General features: G+C 53.8%; 2 protein-coding genes and 3 gene segments (V, D, J or C); all 5 read left to right on the top strand.

Moving 5' to 3' along the window:
* The window catches only part of LOC128781375 (immunoglobulin lambda variable 5-39-like), a 591,472-nt gene that overhangs the window by 512,818 nt on the left and 56,900 nt on the right, over window positions 1–21,754 (top strand).
* LOC112310504 (immunoglobulin lambda variable 5-45-like) overlaps window positions 1–21,754 on the top strand; it is a 715,836-nt gene that overhangs the window by 641,129 nt on the left and 52,953 nt on the right.
* Window positions 1–21,754, top strand: part of LOC128779138 (immunoglobulin lambda-1 light chain) — a 99,507-nt gene that overhangs the window by 31,192 nt on the left and 46,561 nt on the right. The window lies entirely within an intron of this gene.
* LOC139441033 (probable non-functional immunoglobulin lambda variable 11-55) overlaps window positions 1–21,754 on the top strand; it is a 511,832-nt gene that overhangs the window by 451,905 nt on the left and 38,173 nt on the right.
* The window catches only part of LOC112310363 (immunoglobulin lambda-1 light chain), a 51,698-nt gene that overhangs the window by 455 nt on the left and 29,489 nt on the right, over window positions 1–21,754 (top strand). The window contains exons 1-2 of one of the 5 annotated variants that reach the window (XM_071221895.1): window positions 7,288–7,368; window positions 7,505–7,803. In XM_071221895.1, coding sequence (XP_071077996.1) covers window positions 7,323–7,368; window positions 7,505–7,803 — 345 coding nt within the window. In that variant the 5' untranslated portion in view covers window positions 7,288–7,322. Of the gene's footprint in view, window positions 1–18; window positions 318–7,287; window positions 7,369–7,504; window positions 7,804–15,964; window positions 16,048–16,183; window positions 16,483–21,588; window positions 21,701–21,754 lie in introns of those variants that run through there. The other 4 variants (XM_071221894.1, XM_071221896.1, XM_071221893.1 and 1 more) reach the window with 4 other exon arrangements.

The raw sequence follows: 21,754 nt of genomic DNA, 5'->3' as shown, positions 1-21,754 counted from the left end.
TCCTTTCCTCTCTTGCAGGATCTGTGGCCTCCTATGAGCTGACACAGCCGCCCTCGGTGTCAGTGCAGCCGGGACAGACGGCCAGGATCACCTGTGCAGGAAACAGCATTGGAAATTATTATGTGCAGTGGTACCAGCAGAAGCCCGGCCAGGCCCCTGTAACGGTCATGTATTATAGCAGCAACCGGCCCTCAGGAATCCCTGACCGATTCTCAGGCTCCAACTCGGGGAACACGGCCACCCTGACCATCAGTGGGGCCCAGGCCCAGGACGAGGCTGACTACTACTGTCAGGTGTGGGACAGCAATAGTAAAGCTCACAGTGACACAGGCTGACGGGGAAGTGAGACAAAAACCTCCTTCTGTGTCACACTCTCCTCTGGCCCCACGGGGACTGTGGGCAAAGTCATGATATTGTTTGTCCCAGGTCCCATTTCTCAGCTCTCCCAGCAGCCCCTCCTCCCAGCCTCAGGCAGCTGTGCAGAGGGTAGATTCAGGGCGGCAGGACCAGGCTGTCCCAGTGTCACTTCTGGTAGAGGAGTGACAAAAGGATAGAACTCCAGAGACCTGTGTCCACAAGTAATGGTCCTGCAATTTCCATATTATCGTGACTGGGCTGCTCCTTGGCAAAAGGTCCTGGTTTAATCCCCAGAAGCTGCGAGCTCAGCTGAACTCCTAAGGCCCCAGGCTCCAAGGCCACCTGGGACTCGGAATGGAGCCAATGAGTATAGAGGACACTGTGACATCCCCCTAGGTGCCCAGTCAGGTCAGACACAAACCCTCCGCCACAGCTGTATGCCCCTGGCTGGTCTCAGCTCGGCCCTCACCCGCAAACGGGATGGTGGCAGGGAAGGGCCCCCCCAACCTGGTTCAGCACTTTCTCTGAGTGTCACTCAGGCGTAGTAACACCTGGAGGAGAGGAAACAGGTGGGATTCATTTCCATAATATATTGTGTTTCACTCCGGTAGTGGAAGATATTTGAGTACAAATTAAATATTAAATATTGATAATTTCACATTACTTTATAATAAATCGTAAACATCTGGTAAGCATTTCAAACCACAGCACCTCTCTCCTGGGACTGCCCACAACTCATCCTCAGTAAGTGTGTGTGGCTTGTGGACACCACATTGGACAGAGCAGGTCAGATGGGTGACATGTGCTCGTTGAGTTGTGACTGGGGGGGAATGACTCTGACCCTCCAGTGCAGAAGACAGTCATCAGGAAGGAACGGGGGACGGGTCCCAGGACCAGAGCCTCCTGGGCAGGAATGTCTGCTGCACACAGCACCCCAGCCAGGTACATGGGGCCAGAAAGAGGAAATTACTGCATCCCGTGTCCTCACTTCCGTCCTCACAGACCAGGCAGTAAATACAAGCACAGTTTTAAACACGACTCTGAAACATCGAGCCCATTTGTATCACCTGTGTAATGATCACACAGTCTGTGATATGTTTGTAACCAATTTTGTACTGAAGACGCATCTGTGGGCAGGTCATTTTCGTGAACATCAATACAGCCATAAGGGTGTATTCTGTGCAGAGATCTGGAGGGAAGGAGGGTAATAGATGGATTTCATTGATGTGGGATCACTGGCTATTCTCCACAAAGAGATACATTTGTGGAACTCACAACACAGATCACGGTTTGAGATGAAATCTCCCAGGATGGCACTCACAGGTGACCTCCCAGGTGGTCAGGAAACCCTCAGCACAGGTGTGAGCACTGGCCTGCAGGGGTGGCCAGCAGGCCCCATGGGGGCCCCGGAGGTGTGACTGTGAGCAGTGGACACCCTGGGGTGGGAAGGGCAAAGAGGAGCTGCTGTGCTCCCCTCAGCTGGGGACAGCGGTGGGCATGTCAGAGGCACTGGACCCTGGTCCCCTCTCCACTGTCTCTCAGAACAAACTGGGAGGAGTGAGTCAGGGGTCTGTCTGTCTGTGCACATGAGTCCCTGCAGGGCTGAACCATCATCTCCAAGTACAGCACCTCCAGCATTTCCCAGGTGAATTAATTACATTATATTCACAGCAGTACTGGCTGAGAAAACAAATACATTTGTTTGAGACCTTAGGTAACAGCGCACCTGCCCATCCTATATGTTAATATTGAAAGATCTCTCTTCCTGTTCTGACAGTCATCCAACCTCAATGGCCTTGACAATGTTAAAAAAATAGTTCTGATTTAGTTCTCCCAAGGATCCCAACCTGAACCGCAATGTCTCGGGGTGTCGTCTGCCGTGGTGGAAGTGTCCCCACCTCTGTGCCCAGAGAAACCTGGGTTCCCCTGGGAAGCAGACTCCACACCGTGAAGATCTGAGCCCACTTCAGAGCAGACTCGGGGAGGCGGAGCCCTGGGTGCAGAAGGCAGGGCTGTGCTCAGGGGTTCAGGGGGCTGGGACCTGGGACAGGGCAGGAGCAGGATAAGGGACATGGAGAGGGGCCGGGCAGGGAGGGGATTCAAAGGTCAGGCTCTGAGGTCCAGCTCCTGGATTGGAGTCTTGACTCAGCATCACTGTCTGGGGGACTTTGGGAAAATCCTAAGTTCCCAAGGATGACGCCCGGCTCATCAGACAGTGCCTGCAGCAGAAGGATCATGTTGCATAAGTATGATGTCCAGTGAGGGGTGTGTGTGAAACGCTCACCAACCGTCTGGCACCTATTGAGGCCTCCAAGTAGTCAATAGGTTGAGCTACTCACATGGAGAATGACATTCACCCTGGGGGCACCAGGGGGCACTGTGGGTCTTGCCCTGGGATCTCAGAGAGTCCAGGTCCCCTGTCAGGGCAAAGGGTGTGACTGATGCTCCTTTCAAGATAATTTATTGAGTAAAATCAACTCTTAATGAAACCAACCCCTGGCCCTTCCTCTGACCTCAGGAAATTGCCATCAGGTGGTTGTCAGCCTTGGGGCTGAGACAGATTTGCATTCATGCTCCTCCCTCTTGAGCTACAAGGAGAGGATAAGACAGGTGCTTGGACAGGCCAGTGCCAGCTGGGCAGCCTCAGGGCAGAGCTCCTGGAAGCCCCTCCCACCATGGACTGGGCCCCCTTCTACCTCCTGCCCCTGGTTTTCTCCACAGGTCAGAGCATCCCTGGGCTCTCAGGGGTCCCACTCCCCAATACTTTCCTTCCAAGCCCAGTCCCAAGGGGCATCTGTCCAGTATGTGGCTCATTCGACATCATCCCTATGTTTTGAGTTTGCAGGTCTCTGTGCTGAGCCTGTGCTGACCCAGCCCCCGTCTGCTTCTGCCTCCCTGGGGGCCTCGGCCCAGCTCACCTGCACCCTCAGCAGTGAGTACAGCACCTACACCATTCGCTGGTATCAGCAGAGACCTGGAAACGGCCCTCGGTACATGATGTACATTAAGAGCGATGGGAGTCACAGCAAGGGGGGAGGGATCCCTGAGCGCTTCTTGGACTCCAGCTCTGGGGCCGACCGCTACCTAACCATCTCCCACGTCCAGTCTGAGGACGAGGCTGAGTACATCTGTGGTGAGAGCCATGCACACGATGGCCTTTTCACTTACACCACAGTGACACAGACAAAAGGGAAGTGAGTCCCAAACCTCCATCCCCCGTCCCCCTGCCCCACAGGGCCTTCAGGTATGCTGCTCCCTGTCCTTGCCCAGGACCCTGAGACATGTTCCCTTGCAAAACCCCTCATCCCGTACTTCCTCCCCAGGTTACCACTTGGAACAGTCAGATATGGTCACAACGTCGGTCATTTTGACAAAGCAACGTCCTGTTTCCTGCAATACGGGGCTGCAGGCAGGACGCTGGGAGAGACCCAAGCAGCCCAGACAGGAACAATACCCTGAGTGAGTGGCTGTGATGACATGACCGAGTCCCCAGGAGCCATCTGGCCTTTGCTCCCATCTTGGGCCTCTGCTCAAGGAAGGAACACAGACCTTGGTGTCCCAGGGGTGACCTTGGAAGTGGCAACAGTGACTGTGTTGACTCAGGACACCTTGGGATGAGGCAGGGGTCCTGTCAGGACTGAGGTCTGGCAGGAAGCACTTGTCCCTCAGTGGAGCCAGGACAGAGACCTGACCCAGTGGTGGGGCTGAGCTGGGTCCAGGAGGGAGGCGGGGGCCTGTTGGGAGGTCTGGGGCTGGACCCATGTGGAGCATGGCCTGGGTCCCCAGCTGTGCCAGATTCTCAGCCTCTTCTGCCAAGGACAGCTCCACAGGTGGCCACAGGAGTTTTCCAGGGACAGGCCAGGACAATGTCCCCTGGGACATGGGGCATGGGAATGCTGAGGCGGAAAATATGTCGACCACCTCCTACCTACCTCCAGTCTCTGCCCTGTGGGTCACTGGCCTCAACTGCATCTGCGGGGCGATGGAGACAGGATTAGTGGAAGGGCTGATATTCTGCTGACTCTGCTGGGAACTGAAACACCAGAGCCTTTCACTCGCGCCGACACCACAGAGTCATCCCGGAGCAGCTGCGGGCACCACAGCGATTTGGCCGCTGCTCACAGGTAGGTGAGCGGCAAGGCTGGGCACTCACCTGACCAGGTTCAGGTCAGTCCTGTCCCATGATCTGGGGGCTCATCCCAGGACTTCAAGCTGGGGTCTGCAGAATGGACATCGCCCAGGGTCGCTGGTATATTCGGGGACAATTAAAGCTGCTGACAAAAAATCCAGGGAGCAGCAGACACAGGCCCCAGGCCCTGCCCTTGGAGGCAGCTGGAGGGGATGTGGCTGAGGGAGTGACAGGCAGTCTGGGCTGCAAGTGAGAGTGTGGTGAGCTGTCCCCTTCCCTCGGTGCCTTCTGCCCCTCTCACACTGTCACTCTCTGTGTCTGTTTGTCTGTCACTCTGGTGACATCTGGGTCTCTCCTCCTCAGTCATGTTCTGGGTCATCCCTCCAGAGCTTGTGACCCTGTGTCACCTGACCCCGGTCACGCACCCCTTTCTCCATGTTCTTCCTGGTGCACGGGGTGCGTGTGTCTCTGTGTCTGTCTGTCGTCTCCATGACCTTAGTGACCAGGGAGGTGAGCAGACTTCCAGGTGATATTTTCACACATGCACCTTCTTTTTTGGTGAAGTGTTTGATCATATATTTGCATATTTTTAAAAATTTGGGTCCCCAGCCTTGTGTGTGTGTGTGTGTGTGTGTGCGCTTGTGAATTTGTTGTTATGCACTTTATTTATTTGTTTGTTTATTTTCCTCCCCAAAGGTCTTTTTTTTTCATTACTTTCCGGGACAGAGAAAGGGAGAAAAAAGAAGGAAGAGAGAGAAACTTCAGTGTGGGAGAGAAGCATTGGTGGGTTGCCTCCCGTCAGCACCCAGACCCGGGACTGAACCCCAAACCTTTTAGTTACAGGACAATGTTCCAACCACCTGAGCCACATGGGCCTCGGCTCTGCACTTCCGTCCCACGGGCAGGCTCATGCGCCTGCCACTCAGTCAGGATTCCACGCAGTCCAGTTGCACATGGACTCTTCCTGTTTCCCTGTTACAACATCCACCTCCTCCAACCCACCCCCTCCCCTGTCCCTCAGCCCTGCAGCCATCCCCTGCTTCTCCATCTCTCCAATTCTGTCATTTGAAAACTTGTGTATAAATAGAACCCTACAGAACGTAACATTTGTGACTGGTCATTCATTCATTGTTTTCATCATAGACTTGACAATGGTGTGGTGTGTACCCACAGTCCATTTTGGGGGGCTCAATAGCATTCCGTGATTCACAGGTACCAAAGGCTGTTTAGCCATCGCCCCCAGGGCATTTGAAGTGTGTTCAGTTTGGGGCTCCTGTGTGTAACGGCGCTGCTATGAACTGAACGTTTCCATCTTCCGAAGTTCATACGTTGAAGTCCTTCCTCCTGTAGCTGTATTTGGAGAGGGGGACTTCTAAGAAAGTAATAAAAGCCAAACAATGTGTTATGGTTAGGACTCTGGTCTGAAGATATCAAAGTTCCGAGCCTGTCTGTCTGTGTCTGTCTGTCTGTCTCTCTGTGTCTCTCTGTGTCTCTCTGTCTCTGTCTCCCTCTGACTTCCAACTTTAAGCAGCTCGGTGCTGTCTGGTTACCACAGCCTGATGGGACGAGACAGGTGCTGTGCACACTTGTGTACGGGCTTCTACGTAAACATAACGTGTTAACTTTCTGAAACAAACGCCCAGTGCTGCAGTGCCTGGGGGGCATGGTGCCTGCATGTTCATGTTACACTGAGCGCACGGCTGGTTTTCCGCTGTGGCTCTGCCGTCTCACACTCCTGCCAGCGACGCGTGACGGACCCCCTTCTCGCAACCGGCCCAGTGTTTGGTGCTGCCCCGATTTGTACTCCGGTCAGTCTGATCCACTCTCACAGGTGTGCAGGTGTCTCACCATGGTTTTCATTTACCTTCCCTGGGGGCTACTGATGGACATTTTTTGTGTGTTTTTTTGACATCTGTATATTTTTCCATCAACTCTCTATTTATGTCATTTGCCCATTTTCAAATAGAATTTCATTTGGTTTGTTTTTTAAAATTCTTAAATGATTTGAGAAAAATACGCATCTATTGCCCCCCGCCCCCGTGCACTCATTGGGCGACTCCTGTGTGCACCTCAGCCAGAGATCTACTGAACCCCTGGTGCACTTGGACGCCCCTCCCACCAACCGAGCCCCCAGCTGGGGCCATTTCCTTTCCGTATTAATTAGTTTGGAACTTGTACACACAGTTCCTTGAAGGGTTGGAATTGCCAAGCATTTTCTCCCACTTTATTGTTTTCTTAAATTAACTCCATAAAAGAACCTTTTGTAGAAGAAAGTTTTAATTTTAAAATGTTTCCATTTACTTTCTTTCTTTTTACATATCAAGCATTTCTATGAACTCTAAGAACTTTTGCCAAGACCAAGATGCAAAAGATTTCTCCATTTTTTAAAACATAGTCAGAATTCCCCCAGAAGCACACGACCAGTTTCCCTGGGCCCTGGAGGAAATGCCAGCCTCTTACACCAGCTGACCACTGTCCCTCCATCCCTGCTTCCAGCACCCCCACCCCACAGCAGAGTGTGATCTCTTCACTGCAGGGGACTGAGCCTTCTCCCCTAGACCAGACAGGAGACTCTGCCCAAGTGTGGGTACAGGGGCCGGTCAGGGGTCAGCATGTCTCACTCAACACCACAGAGAGCTCTGAGCAACCTGGGCACAGACCTGGACACGAGGACCCAACTTTAAACCCTCCACTGGCCCCAGCTGCTCTCTGCCCAGTGAGTGCCACTCAGGAGGAAGGAAGTGGATTTGCATGGCGCCCGTTATACTGGATAAAAGAGGCCATGAAGCCATATTGTCAGCTGTGGGTCAGAGGAAGATCCTGGGGCATCTCCACCATGGCCTGGACCCCTCTCCTGCTCCCCCTCCTCACTCTCTGTACAGGTGCTGTGTCCCAAGGCTAAGCCCCCAAAGAAACCAGGAGAAACCTGGCCCTGACCTTCTCCCAGCACAGCAGACGTGAACGGTGTAGGAAGGACACCCTCATCCTCACACTCACCTCTCCTGTCCTCTCTCACAGGTTCGGTGGCCTCCTCTGAAGTGACTCAGCCCCATGCAGTGTCTGTGACCCCAGGACAGATGGCCAGGATCACCTGCCAGGGAGAGGCCCTAAAAAGCTACTATCCTGCCTGGATACAGCAGAAGCCGGGCCAGGCCCCTGTAACAGTCGTGTATGGGAACAACGATCGGCCCTCCGGGATCCCAGACCGATTCTCTCTCTCATACTCAGGGGACACGAACACCCTGAGCATCAGCGGGGCCCGGGCTGAGGACGAGGCTGAGTATTACTGTGCAGTGGGGGTCAGTAGTAGTAATTATCACAGTGACACGGGCAGACTGGGAAGTGAGACAAAAACCCCTTCCCCAGCTGTGTCACACTCTCCTCCAGCCCAAACAGGACCAGAGACAAAGCCGTGAGCAGGTCTGGCCCACCTCCCCAGACCTTAGATCCTCAGGCTGCCCCTCCTCAGCCTCAGGCAGCTGTGCAGAGGTTCAGTCTCACAGAAAGGGGAGGACCTGGTGTTTCCAGGGCCTGCGTGTGAGTTGGAAGCAGAGGACGTGAGCAGAAGAACACAAAATTCATGGTATTTGACCCTAATTATCCTTGTAATGGTGACTGGGCCTCCCATTGGTCACCTCTCCTGGGTTTGTCCCCAGAACTAGCCAGCTCTGCAAAGCTCAGGTGGCCCCAGGACGTCCTGGCAGCCTGTGTTCTGAGCAGAGCAAACCCGGGCGTGGGACTCTGAGGATCCACCTGCATCCCGCCCTCAGGGCTGACCCTCCCTCCCTCTCCTGCTGCGTCCTTGCCCCTCACAGGGGTGCCCTCACAGCGAAGTGATGCTGGTGGAGAGGACAGATGCTCCCCCCCAAAAGTTCACGCCCCTCTCAGAGGGTGGCTCAAGGTCAGGATGACCTTACAGGTCCTCCCAGCTGAGTTCTCAATATCACCACATTGCAGGTCCCCACTCTTGTCTCTCATGTTTACTCCAGAAAGATCACCCGTAACCCTCCTGCATGTGGTTCTCCACCCCCTGTGTGCCCCCAGGGAGCTGACTGCCCGTTTTCATGAATCTGACCACCACAGGAGGTGAGGAAACCCTTGAGGGCACAGAGAACCATTTGCCAAGCTCAGAAGTCGTACTTGTCCTGCAGTCAGAGAGGACAAGTGCCAATCAAGGCATCGGATGGACCTGTGAAAGAGCTGGGTCTCCAGGTGGGAAATTAGCACCCGACTCCTCGCTGCTGTGGTCCCACCTGCGAAGTGTGAGCACAACTGATGAAGGATCCAACTCTTTGCATTAACTCGAATGAATCCGCAATAACCTGGAACAGCAGACAAAACATACATAGAAACACAAGTATTGTTCACCAACAAGGGAATATTCACCAAGTCCGGTGTCGCATCAAATATTCCTGATTGGAAGCAAGAAAATACGAGCTCTGATAAGCAACAAAATCAGCCAATCGTCCTGGCCGTGAAATGTCACCCGTGACTGAGGGGTCAGTGATGGATTTTATGAAACCCATGTTCCCTGGTTCCGGTGGGCAGGGGAACGCTGGAACTGGGAATTGCAGACCAGGAGGACGAACACCACGGCCAAGTCAGCACACAGATGCGGAAACTGCAGCGTCTGAGACAAATGACCCTGATGGGACTGATGGCCGGTTCACCAGCGCGGAGGAAGACAGTGAATAGATGACGTGGAGGAGACACTGCAGAGAGGAGACGAGACCGCAGATACTAACCTCACTGAACACACACAGAGGTGTCATGTGCTGGAGGGCATGAGGGAGCCTCACGTGCCCGGGACTGCAGTCTCTGAAGCAGAGAAGGTTGAAGGAGGCAGAAATATTATTTGAGGAAATACTGGCCAAAAATGTTCACTTCTTATTCTTCACAAAGGGATACATTTGCCTAACGCACAAGCACAGATCACGGTTTGCGGTGAAATTTCCCAGGGTGGCACTCACAGGTGACCTTCCAGGTGGTCAGGAGACCCAGGGCACAGGTGTGAGCACTGGCTTGCAGGGGTGGCAGGTGGGCCCCATGGGGGCCCTAGAAGTGTGAGTGTGAGGAGTGGACGTCCCAGGGTGGGAAGGGCAGAGAGGAGCTGCTGTGGTCCCCTCAGCTGGGGACAGCGGTGGGCATGTCTCAGGCACTGGACTCCAGACCTCTCTCTACTGTCTCTCAGACCAAACTCGGGGAGTGACTCCCCGGTCTCTCTGTCTGTGCACATGAGTCCCCGCAGGGCTGCACCATCACCCCCAAGTACAGCGCCTCCAGCATTTTGTACGTGAACTCATTCTACTGCATCCTCAGCACCACCAGGTAACAACCAATGTATTTGTCCGGGGTAGCAGGTAAAAAGTGCTTTCTTGCCAAACATAAAATTTTACAGTTTTGTAAACTAAAAGTTTTCTCCCCTATTACTGACAGTTGTGGAAACTCAATGGCTTTGACCACGTGAGAAAACCAACCCTGACATAAACCATTAGAGACCCAGCCTGACATGAACCCTGCCCAGTCACCTGATGCCCAATGCCCCTTTGACACGGGACCCTGTGCCCTCTGTCGGGGAGGGAGCGCAGGAGGGTCCCGAGTTCCCCACAGACAGTCCCGCATGTCACTGGCACACGCAGGTGCCGACACTGAGGACCTGAGCGTTCTTCAGAGCAGACTCTGGGAGGACAGCACCCGGGAACAGAAAAGAGGGCGGTGACAGGGGTCCTGGGGTGGGACCAGCTGGCACAGGGCCCAGAGAGGGGCGGGGCAAGGAGAGGACTCAACACTCAGGCTCTGGGTCGGCCTCCTGGACTGAAGTCTTGATTCCTCATCAATGCCTGGGGGGCTCTTGGAGAATCATAACCTCTCAGTGACGGCCCCCTGCGCATGAGACAGGAGGAGGGGCTGGGCCAGCAGCACAGGGATGACTTGGGTTATTCTGATGTTGTGTTATTATGTCATCAGGTGAGGGGTGTGTATAAAACAATTCCCAAGGTTCACCATCCTTGAAGTCACAGGTGGCAAACACAAGGCCCACCAGCTGAATCCGGCCCTCCACCTTCTTTTATGGGGCCCAGCACCTTGTTTCTACCCGGGGGGCAGCGCCAGCTCCATGCCCCTAAGGAGTAGTTACATTTATACACTCCTAAAATTACATTCGGCCCTTTGAAGGCAACCTCGAGGCTGATGTGGAGCCTGGTGAAAATGACTTTGACACCCCTGCATTAAGTTCTGAGAAGTAGCCATCTGATGAACTTGCTACACCTGTAGGATGTTATTCATCCTGTAAACACCAGGGGGCACTGTGGGTCCGTGTTTGGGGAACTTAAAGGTTAAGTGCCCTTGGTTGTGCTCCAGTGCAAAGGGCATGACTGAGGCTGCTTTGAAGACACTTGTATTGGGTAAAATCAACTCTGAACAATGAAACCCACACCTGGACCTTCTTCTGACCTCGGGAAATCACCATTGGGAGGCTGTTAGGCTCAGGGTTGAGACAAGAGCTGAGACTGACACGTGTTGGGGAATGGAGAACAGATTTGCATTCTGTGCTCCTCCCTCTTGAGCTGCAAGGAGAGGATAAGACAGGGGCTTGGAGAGGCCAGTGCCAGCTGGGCAGCCTCAGGGCAGAGCTCCTGGAAGCCACTCCCACCGTGGACTGGGTTCCCTTCTACCTCCTGCCCCTGGTTTTCTCCACAGGTCAGTGATCCCTTAGCACTTAGAGGTCCTGAAGCTTGATGTTCCTCTCCAAACACAGTTTTCAAGGGCATCTGTCCAGTCTGGGTGCATTCGGCCTCATCCCTGTGTTTTGTGTTTGCAGGTCTCTGTGCTGAGCCTGTGCTGACCCAGCCCCCGTCTGCTTCTGCCTCCCTGGGAGCCTCGGCCAAGCTCACCTGCACCCTCAGCAGTGAGCACAGCAGCTATACCATTCGCTGGTATCAGCAGCAGCCAGGGAAGGCCCCTCGGTATGTGATGTGGCTTAAGAGTGATGGAAGCCACAACAAGGGGGACGGGATCCCTGATCGCTTCTCGGGCTCCAGCTCTGGGGCCAACCGCTACTTGACCATCTCCAACCTCCAGTCTGAGGACGAGGCTGAGTATATCTGTGGTGCAGACTATAGTATCGGTGGCCAATATGGTTAAGCCACAGTGACACAGACAAAGGGGAAGTGAGGCCAAAACCTACCTCCTCTGTCCCCTCTGCCCCACAGGGACCCAGAGTGACCCGCTCCCTGTCAGTCACCAAGATGCTGAGATTTTGACTCTTCTCTGTACAAATCCCATCATCCTGCACCTGCTCCCCAAAGCACCACTAGGGAGAGTCAAAGGAGGGTCACAATTTAGGTCATTTTGATGACACTTAAGAGGACGTACCTACCCCCAAGGGGAATTATCTTCTGGAGCACAGACCCTTGTAGTACTGGATTCCCACACTACGAGAGTGTTCTCGGACCCCTCTGTAGCAGTGTGCTGGCTGGCGTTGTTGTGAGAGGCTGTGTATGGCTTCAGTGAATTTCTTTGAAGACTCTTTCAACTGGTTTGCCCATTTCATGATGGGTGATTTACAAGTGCACCTGCCCACTCCACCTGAGTGTTCAGCCATTTTTGACTAAAATAGCAGGACCCCCATGCCCCATTCTTCCTATTCCCCCGAACTTGCCCCTAGCAACTGTGTGTTTTGTTTCCTCAGGTAAAAAAAAAAAAAAAGTCCTCAAATGGAATCTTTTGCCAACATGGAGGAGGTGAAACAAAAAATGGCAGAAGCACTAAAAGACATCAAAATTGATGAGTTCAAAAACTGTTCTGAGCTATGGAAGAACATTTATATATTGCACAAAATGGAGAGTTCTTTGAAGGTGACTGAAGTTCAAATGTAGGAATCAATTTTCAATTTTTAATAAACAAATTCTGGGTTCTTGTGAGTCCACCTTGTACATTCTGCCTCCTCTACTGCGGGCTTGTGGGAGGCATGCTGGGACAGACCAGACCAGCCCAGGCTCAAACATGACCCTGGGAGAGTGGCTCGGATGACATGACCAGTCACCAGGAGCCACCTGGCCTTTGCTCCCATATGGGAATCTTCTCAAGGAAGGAACACAGACCTTGGTGTCCCAGGGTTGGAAGTGGGAACAGTGACTATGTTGACTAAGGACACCTTGGGGTGAAGCAGGGGTCCTGTCAGGACTGAGGTCTGGCAGGAAGCACTTGTCCCTCAGTGGAGCCAGGACAGAGACCTGACCCACTGGTGGGAGCTGAGCTGGGTCCGGGAGGGAAGCGGGTGCCTGTTGGAGGTCTGGGGCTGGACCTGCATGGAGCATGGCCTGGGTGCCCCAGCTGTGCCAGATTCTCAGCCTCTGGTGCCAAGGAAAGCTCCCCAGGGGGCTACAGGAGTTTTCCAGGGACAGGCCAAAACAATGTCACTGGGACATGGGGCATGGGGCATGCGAATGCTGACGTGGAAAATATGTCAACGACCTCCTACCTCCAGTCTCTGCCCTGTGGGTCATTGGCCTCAACTGCATCTGCGGGGCCATGGGGACAGGATTAGTGGAAGGGCTGATATTCTGCTGACTCTGCTGGGAACTGAAACACCAGAGCCTTTCACTCGCACCGACACCACAGAGTCATCCCGGAGCAGCTGCGGGCACCACAGCGATTTGGCCACTGCTCACAGGTAGGTGAGCGGCAAGGCTGGGCACTCACCTGACCAGGTTCAGGTCAGTCCTGTCCCATGATCTGGGGGCTCATCCCAGGACTTCAAGCTGGGGTCTGCAGAATGGACATCGCCCAGTGTCGCTGGTATATTAGGGGACAATTAAAGCTGCTGACAAAAAAACCAGGGAGCAGCAGACACAGGCCCCAGGCCCCGCCCTTGGAGGCAGCTGGAGGGGATGTGGCTGAGGGAGTGACAGGCAGGCTGGGCTGCAAGCGAGAGTGTGGTGAGCTGTCCCCTTCCCTCGGTGCCTTCTGCCCCTCTCACACTGTCACTCTCTGTCTGTCACTCTGGTGACATCTGGGTCTCTCCTCCTCAGTCATGTTCTGGGTCATCCCTCCAGAGCTTGTGACCCTGTGTCACCTGACCCCGGTCACGCACCCCTTTCTCCATGTTCTTCCTGGTGCACGGGGTGCGTGTGTCTCTGTGTCTGTCTGTCGTCTCCATGACCTTAGTGACCAGGGAGGTGAGCAGACTTCCAGGTGATATTTTCACACATGCACCTTCTTTTTTGGTGAAGTGTTTGATCACATATTTGCATATTTTTAAAAATTTGGGTCCCCAGCCTTGTGTGTGCGTGTGTGTGTGCGCTTGTGAATTTGTTGTTATGCACTTTATTTATTTGTTTGTTTATTTTCCTCCCCAAAGGTCTTTTTTTTTCATTACTTTCCGGGACAGAGAAAGGGAGAAAAAAGAAGGAAGAGAGAGAAACTTCAGTGTGGGAGAGAAGCATTGGTGGGTTGCCTCCCGTCAGCACCCAGACCCGGGACTGAACCCCAAACCTTTTAGTTACAGGACAATGTTCCAACCACCTGAGCCACATGGGCCTCGGCTCTGCACTTCCGTCCCACGGGCAGGCTCATGCGCCTGCCACTCAGTCAGGATTCCACGCAGTCCAATTGCACATGGACTCTTCCTGTTTCCCTGTTACAACATCCACCTCCTCCAACCCACCCCCTCCCCTGTCCCTCAGCCCTGCAGCCATCCCCTGCTTCTCCATCTCTCCAATTCTGTCATTTGAAAACTTGTGTATAAATAGAACCCTACAGAACATAACATTTGTGACTGGTCATTCATTCATTGTTTTCATCATAGACTTGACAATGGTGTGGTGTGTACCCACAGTCCATTTTGGGGGGCTCAATAGCATTCCGTGATTCACAGGTACCAAAGGCTGTTTAGCCATCGCCCCCAGGGCATTTGAAGTGTGTTCAGTTTGGGGCTCCTGTGTGTAACGGCGCTGCTATGAACTGAACGTTTCCATCTTCCGAAGTTCATACGTTGAAGTCCTTCCTCCTGTAGCTGTATTTGGAGAGGGGGACTTCTAAGAAAGTAATAAAAGCCAAACAATGTGTTATGGTTAGGACTCTGGTCTGAAGATATCAAAGTTCCGAGCCTGTCTGTCTCTGTGTCTGTCTCTGTGTCTGTCTGACTGTCTCTCTGTGTCTCTCTGTGTCTCTCTGTCTCTGTCTCCCTCTGACTTCCAACTTTAAGCAGCTCGGTGCTGTCTGGTTACCACAGCCTGAGGGGACTAGACAGGTGCTGTGCACACTTGTGTACGGGCTTCTACGTAAACATAACGTGTTAACTTTCTGAAACAAACGCCCAGTGCTGCAGTGCCTGGGGGGCATGGTGCCTGCATGTTCATGTTACACTGAGCGCACGGCTGGTTTTCCGCTGTGGCTCTGCCGTCTCACACTCCTGCCAGCGACGCGTGACGGACCCCCTTCTCACCACCTGCCCAGTGTTTGGTGCTGCCCCGATTTGTACTCCGGTCAGTCTGATCCACTCTCACAGGTGTGCAGGTGTCTCACCATGGTTTTCTTTTACCTTCCCTGGGGGCTACTGATGGACATTTTTTGTGTGTTTTTTTGACATCTGTATATTTTTCCATCAACTCTCTATTTATGTCATTTGCCCATTTTCAAATAGAATTTCATTTGGTTTGTTTTTTAAAATTCTTAAATGATTTGAGAAAAATATGCATCTATTGCCCCCCGCCCCCGTGCACTCATTGGGCAACTCCTGTGTGCACCTCAGCCAGAGATCTACCGAACCCCTGGTGCACTTGGACGCCCCTCCCACCAACCGAGCCCCCAGCTGGGGCCATTTCCTTTCCGTATTAATTAGTTTGGAACTTGTACACACAGTTCCTTGAAGGGTTGGAATTGCCAAGCATTTTCTCCCACTTTATTGTTTTCTTAAATTAACTCCATAAAAGAACCTTTTGTAGAAGAAAGTTTTAATTTTAAAATGTTTCCATTTACTTTCTTTCTTTTTACATATCAAGCATTTCTATGAACTCTAAGAACTTTTGCCAAGACCAAGATGCAAAAGATTTCTCCATTTTTTAAAACATAGTAAAAATTCCCCCAGAAGCACACGACCAGTTTCCCTGGGCCCTGGAGGAAATGCCAGCCTCTTACACCAGCTTGACCACTGTCCCTCCATCCCTGCTTCCAGCACCCCCACCCCACAGCAGAGTGTGATCTCTTCACTGCAGGGGACTGAGCCTTCTCCCCTAGACCAGACAGGAGACTCTGCCCAAGTGTGGGTACAGGGGCCGGTCAGGGGTCAGTATGTCTCACTCAACACCACAGAGAGCTCTGAGCAACCTGGCACAGACCTGGACACGAGGACCCAACTTTAAACCCTCCACTGGCCCCAGCTGCTCTCTGCTCACCGGGTGCCACTCAGGAGGAAGGAAGTGGATTTGCATGGCGCCCGTTATACTGGATAAAAGAGGCCATGAAGCCATATTGTCAGCTGTGGGTCAGAGGAAGATCCTGGGGCATCTCCACCATGGCCTGGACCCCTCTCCTGCTCCCCCTCCTCACTCTCTGTACAGGTGCTGTGTCCCAAGGCTAAGCCCCCAAAGAAACCAGGAGAAACCTGGCCCTGACCTTCTCCCAGCACAGCAGACGTGAACGGTGTAGGAAGGACACCCTCATCCTCACACTCACCTCTCCTGTCCTCTCTCACAGGTTCAGTGGCCTCCTCTGAAGTGACTCAGCCCCAAGCAGTGTCTGTGACCTTGGGACAGACAACCCGGATCACCTGCCAAGGGGAGATACTAAAGCGCTATTATGCTTCCTGGTTACAGCAGAAGCCAGGCCAGGCCCCCACGCTGCTTATCTATGCTGACAAGAACCGGACTTCAGTGATCCCTGACCGATTCTCTGTCTCTGACCCAGAGGACAAAACCATCCTGACCCTCAGTGGGGCCCGGGCTGAGGACGAGGCTGACTACTACTGTGCAGCGTGGGACAGCAATGGTAAAGCTCACAGTGACACGGGCAGGCGGGGAAGTGAGACAAAAACCACTGACAGTGTCACACTCGCTTTCAGCCTGAACTGGACACAGACCAGCCATGACCTGGTCTGACTCAGGCCCCAGGTCTGAGATCCCCAGGCTGCCCCCTCCTCCCAGCCCTCACGCAGCTCTGCACGGGGCAGGCAGGAGTGCATTCAGGGCTGGCAGGACCGGGATGTCCTGTGGTTTCAAGGCCAGGGTGTGAGGAGGGACAGAGGGCCTGAATGGAAGGACAGAGAGGGAGACACACATGCAGCGGTGAGGACACCGGATGTCCACACGATGGAGGCTTGTCACTCATGGGCCCACTGATCTGAATTAATCCCCGGAACTGTCCCCCTGATCTGAGCTCCTGAGGCTGCAGGATCTGACGGCACCTGGGATTCTGAACAGATGTGAAGGGTGGGGTGGGGAGAGTAGAAAGGAAAAATGTTTGAGGAAATATTGGCCAAAAATGTTCTAGTTTAGGTGAACTTTAGGAACCCACAGATCCAAGAAACACAACATACCCCAAGTACCGAAAACATAAAGGAAACAGCACCCACACACTTCACAACCTAACCCCTCCAACCCATGAGGCGGAGACAATCACAGAGCATCAGAGCAAACGTCGCCTTCCACACACGGGAAGACCTGTGGCGGGGGAGCCGCTTTCTCAGCAGAAGCAACGCAACGGGAGGAACCAGGAGCAACGTCTTCAGAACACACACACCAACCAACACAGAAGCTGTCGACTCTCCACTCAACCCGGAGAAATGCCTCTGAGAACGGGGAGAACCACCCTTGCTCACACGCATAACCACGTACAGAACCGACCACTAGCAGACCCTGATGCTGAAGGAACAAAGGACTCCCCTCCGACAGAAGGGAAGTGACCAGACAGAAGTAGGAATCCCCGCAAAGAAATGAAAGGCACCAGAAAAGGTAACCACGTGGATAAACAGAAACATTTTATCCTATTGTTTAAAGCAAAAGAAGAGTAACAGAGTATGCTGTGATTTATCATGTTCGTTAAAGGAAAATGTAGGACAATGTTAGCAGCAGTTTTCGAGGGAGAAAACGTGCTGTAATGTCCCTGTGTGATGTGTGAAGCGATACAACAGCACTAGAAGGTGGACTTTGGTGAGGTGGGTGTGTCCCGTGGACCCCACCACAACCCTTAAACTGAAACCCTTTGTAAACATCAGTTACATTTAATATGCCACCAAGGGCGGTAACATGAAATCATGAAAATATATTCAAAGACAGTTATGGTGAGATTGAATTTTCCAGCAACACTCGGTAAAAGGCTGCCTACCAAACACCCACATGCACTTGCCAGGTGAACAGGACGGTGGTGTGGACACACGTGGAGAGAGAGCGAGGCCAGGGGTGTCCGGAGGGGCCCTTGGGGTGCACAGAGCGCCTGCCTGAGGTCCCTCCATCTGACAGGTCCCTGAGGGCTTGTGGACTCACTGCTGGGTGTTCCTCTGTCGTTTCCGTTTTCGTGGAGTTGCCATGGGGACCTCAGCCCTGCTGGTCTCAGAGATGAACCAGAAAGTGCGCCCCCTGCGTCCTCGTTGTGAAGGAGTCCACGTGGAGCTGGTGTTACTCTTCCGTACAGATTTGATCGAATTGACCAGTGAGGCCACTGTGGCTCTGGTTCTTGTTGTGGCAGGAAGGGGTTTAATTGCTGATCAATGTCTCTCCCTCTCCTTCCCCTTCCCCTCTCTCTCTCTTCCTGCTCTCTCTGAGGGAAAGATACTGAAGTGCCTGCATCTGAATGTAGAATTTTGCATTTCTCCTGTGAGAGAAGAAACTCTTAAGATCAGGAGCCCAGGGGCTTAATGAACCTGACAGAGGCCACCCAGGATGTCCCACGACTCACTCACCGGGAGAGAAAGGCAGAGTCCCAGGGCCCCTGGAAAGGCCTCAGGGGGCCCGTGAGCACCACCGTGACATGCCTCTGCTGCTTAGGCCGATTGAGGCTGAGTCTTCGTTTTTGCTTTCAGTCACTAATTCCACTAAAACCTCTCAGACAATCTGAATGGATTTCAGAATAACGCGTGGTAATCTGATGTCATTGCAGACACTCGAAGCTTTCCCGTGAGCGACACCATGAAGGAGGGACAAGTCTCTGACGGGCTCAGACCCTGGTCTCTGTGCCGCCGTCGCAGAGAAGGAAACAGACTGAATGCCCGCCCGCCCCGTGGCGCTTTGACCTGCTGGGGTCAGCAATACAGGACAAAGCAGGAAAGAAACAGAACACAGAAGTACAAGGTACGGTGTGTGAGAAGGAGGTGAGTGCCTGGCACCACCTGGACCTGCACATCCCGCCCACACAGAGCTCTCTCCCACACAGGCCTCTGAAAAGCATTTTCACAGGGACTGCTGAGCGGGCAGGGAGGCTGGGGCTGCAGGGTCAGAACTGGACGCAGGACTTGGAGCATCGCCACTGAGGCCCGGGCCCCTCTCCTGCCCTTTGTGCACAGGTGGTGTCCCCAGGCCTTGTCTGCGGCTCTGCACCCACAGAACCCAGAGCCTGAGCTGAGCCCTGGGGATGCTGCGAGGGGTGGGACCCTTGCAAGTGACCTACTATTTGCGGTAGCTGCAGGTCCATGGTCTCCTGAAGACAAAGGTGCTCCCAGTAGAGTGGCCGTGACACACCTGTCACTCCCACTGGTCAGAGAGCTGACGACCAATCAGTGCAGTGGAGCAGAGCCAGCAGGACCCAGGCCGGACCCTGCACAGCAAAGCAGCTCCCAGGTCCCCAGGGCTTCTCCAGGTCTAACCTGGGCACTGCTGCTGACACCCTAATGTCCCCACTGAGGGGGATTCTCATGACAGCCAGGAACAGATGGGCACAGCATTGAGCCTGGAGTATACCACCCTACCACCCAGTCTGGCCACATGCTCCCCGCCCCTCACCTCTGGTCACGCTCAGCTCCAAAGAGCCAAGGTCGGAGGCCAGGACCCCGGGGCTCCTGTCCTGGACTCACACTCTTTTCTCTCTTTTCCTGGGGACCTAGTCTCTAGGCCTCAACTTCACCTGCTGTTAAATGGAAAGTTTTGCAATTAATTTGGAAACTCTTCTTTTTTCCCCAAAATTAAATCATACAAAAGAAAGCAAAGTGTCTTAGAGACTGGGCAGGAGGTCAGTTTGGGCTCAGGTCTGGCACCTCCGCTTCATCCCCCGGGGACCTGGGAGAGAAGCCAGCAGATGCTGACATCTGTGGGGAGGGGTCAGCTCCCACATCTAAGGAGCAGGAGGTGCCCAGTCTCGTCAAGGGCCGCCAGCGGAGCAGACCCCTCCCACTCCTCACTCTGGGAGGCAGGAGCGGAAATGGAAACACAGCCTTACAGGTGACAACAGTGACACTGCCTTCAGTGCCCAGCTGACATCGGTGTGGGAACATCTGCGTCCCACAGTCCTTACTGGGGTAAGGGTAGAGACAGCTCTGGTTTGAAATACACTGAAAGCCTGGGTCCCTGTAGGGTGCCACATGGGTTTCTATGGGCCTTGATACTTTGCAAGAGAACAGAGTTTATTCTGCACCCTCCACTCTTCTAATAAACCAATCACCGGGAAGGGCATTGTAACCCTGGGACAGTGTTACCGGAACTGCACCTCCCGCCTTCCTGCAATCCTTATTTGACCTCCCAGAGCAGGGCTGCACAAGGCAGGGGTCACACCCTCTCAGGTGCCAAGTGCTCTGGGTGACCTGCAAGAGGGAAGCTCCAGGTCTGAGTTCTCCCCACCAGCAGGGGGCAGCAGAGCTGCATCCAGGAGCAGCCTGGGCAGAACTGAGGCTGCCCAGGTAGAGCCTGAGGGAGACCAACCCTGGGGTCAGCAGTTCCAAGGCTGGGTACAGACACTGGACTTCAGGAAGTCCCATCTGTCCCCTTGAGACCCAATGACCACATCGTGACTGTCAGACAGTGTCACTCCTGGACCCTGACAGCACCCGTGAGTGCTTCACCTGCAATGCAGGCCACCTCACTGTGCACAGGGATCCTGGGGCTGACCCTCTGTCTGGGCGTGGATAGGGACACCCGGACCTCTATCCTCTGCCTCTTGTTCCCACCTGTGGGTGCACTCTGACCCTGGGGCTGCAGCTCCTGTGCTCAGGGTCATCTCAGGGGAAGAGGTTCACAGTCGGAACCTCTGGTCCCTGCCTGGAGCACCAGACACTTCAGGACACTCTCAGTGAAGTGGATTCTCCCTACTCGGGTCCAACTCTGGTCACCAGTTGTCCTTTGTTTGAGACAAGTTCAGCCTCCAAGGACAGACCACAACGTCTGGTTGCCAGCGGTCACGACCTGTGTGAAGACCAGGTCTCTGGGGACCCTCACAGAGCACATGGAGACTAAAGCTGGTGTCTCAGTCAGGTGGATTTCTGGAACTTTTCACAGGTTAGTTAAAACCCTGATGAAACATTTTAAAGGACCAAAGAGTCGACAACGCCCATAGTGGGTCTACGTGGAGAGGGGGGAAGTGATAGAGGGTAGACACACACAGGTGTGAGTGCAACTAGGAGCTGGTTTGAATTGTCCAAAGCAGGAGCACAGTGAACAAGGAAACATCCCACAGAAGCACCGCACACGCATCCTGACCCCACGGAACCACGTCTAATGTAACGCCGATGATGGGCACCCACACGGGCACGGGGACACAGAGAGTGGACGTGAAGGAGGAGGAGGAAGAGGTGGTGACCATGGCCCTCTGTCTGCTGAGACACGTGTTGTCACTTAGGTCTCAGAGGGCTCACTCAGCCCCGAGGCCAGGCTCCTGGAAGGCCCTCAGCCCTGCTGAGCCAGCCCAGGTCAGAGGCCTGGCCAGGAGGCTTTGGGACAGTGGTGCTGGGGTCAGACCCCAGGAAGGTGACTGTGACCAGGGGTCCTAGAGTCCTTGGATAATTTTCTGACCTGAGAAGCAGCGTAGAAGAAGCTGGGCACTCAGCCCTTCCTCCTCAGTCACCAGGCCTGCCCCCGCTAGATGGTGGAAATGAGGTCTGCTGACTGCTCACCTTGGAGCCCTATGGGGAGTGCATTTGCATAAACACTAAAGCGTCAGGGCCCCAAAGGACTGAGAGGACATAAGAGAGGCCTGGGGAGCCCACAGTGTATGAGGTCACAGGAGGCAGAGCTCTGGGCGTCTGCACCATGGCCTGGACCCCACTCCTGCTCCCCCTTCTCACTCTCTGCACAGGTGCTGCCCCCAGGCCCTGCCTGCTTCTCAGCCCAACAGGACCAGAGCTGTGTC

This window comes from Desmodus rotundus, chromosome 7, assembly GCF_022682495.2.
Source record: "Desmodus rotundus isolate HL8 chromosome 7, HLdesRot8A.1, whole genome shotgun sequence".
NCBI lineage: Eukaryota > Metazoa > Chordata > Mammalia > Chiroptera > Phyllostomidae > Desmodus > Desmodus rotundus.
The sequence above is the reverse complement of the archived record's forward strand: the minus strand, read 5'-3'. Positions and strand labels throughout refer to the sequence as shown.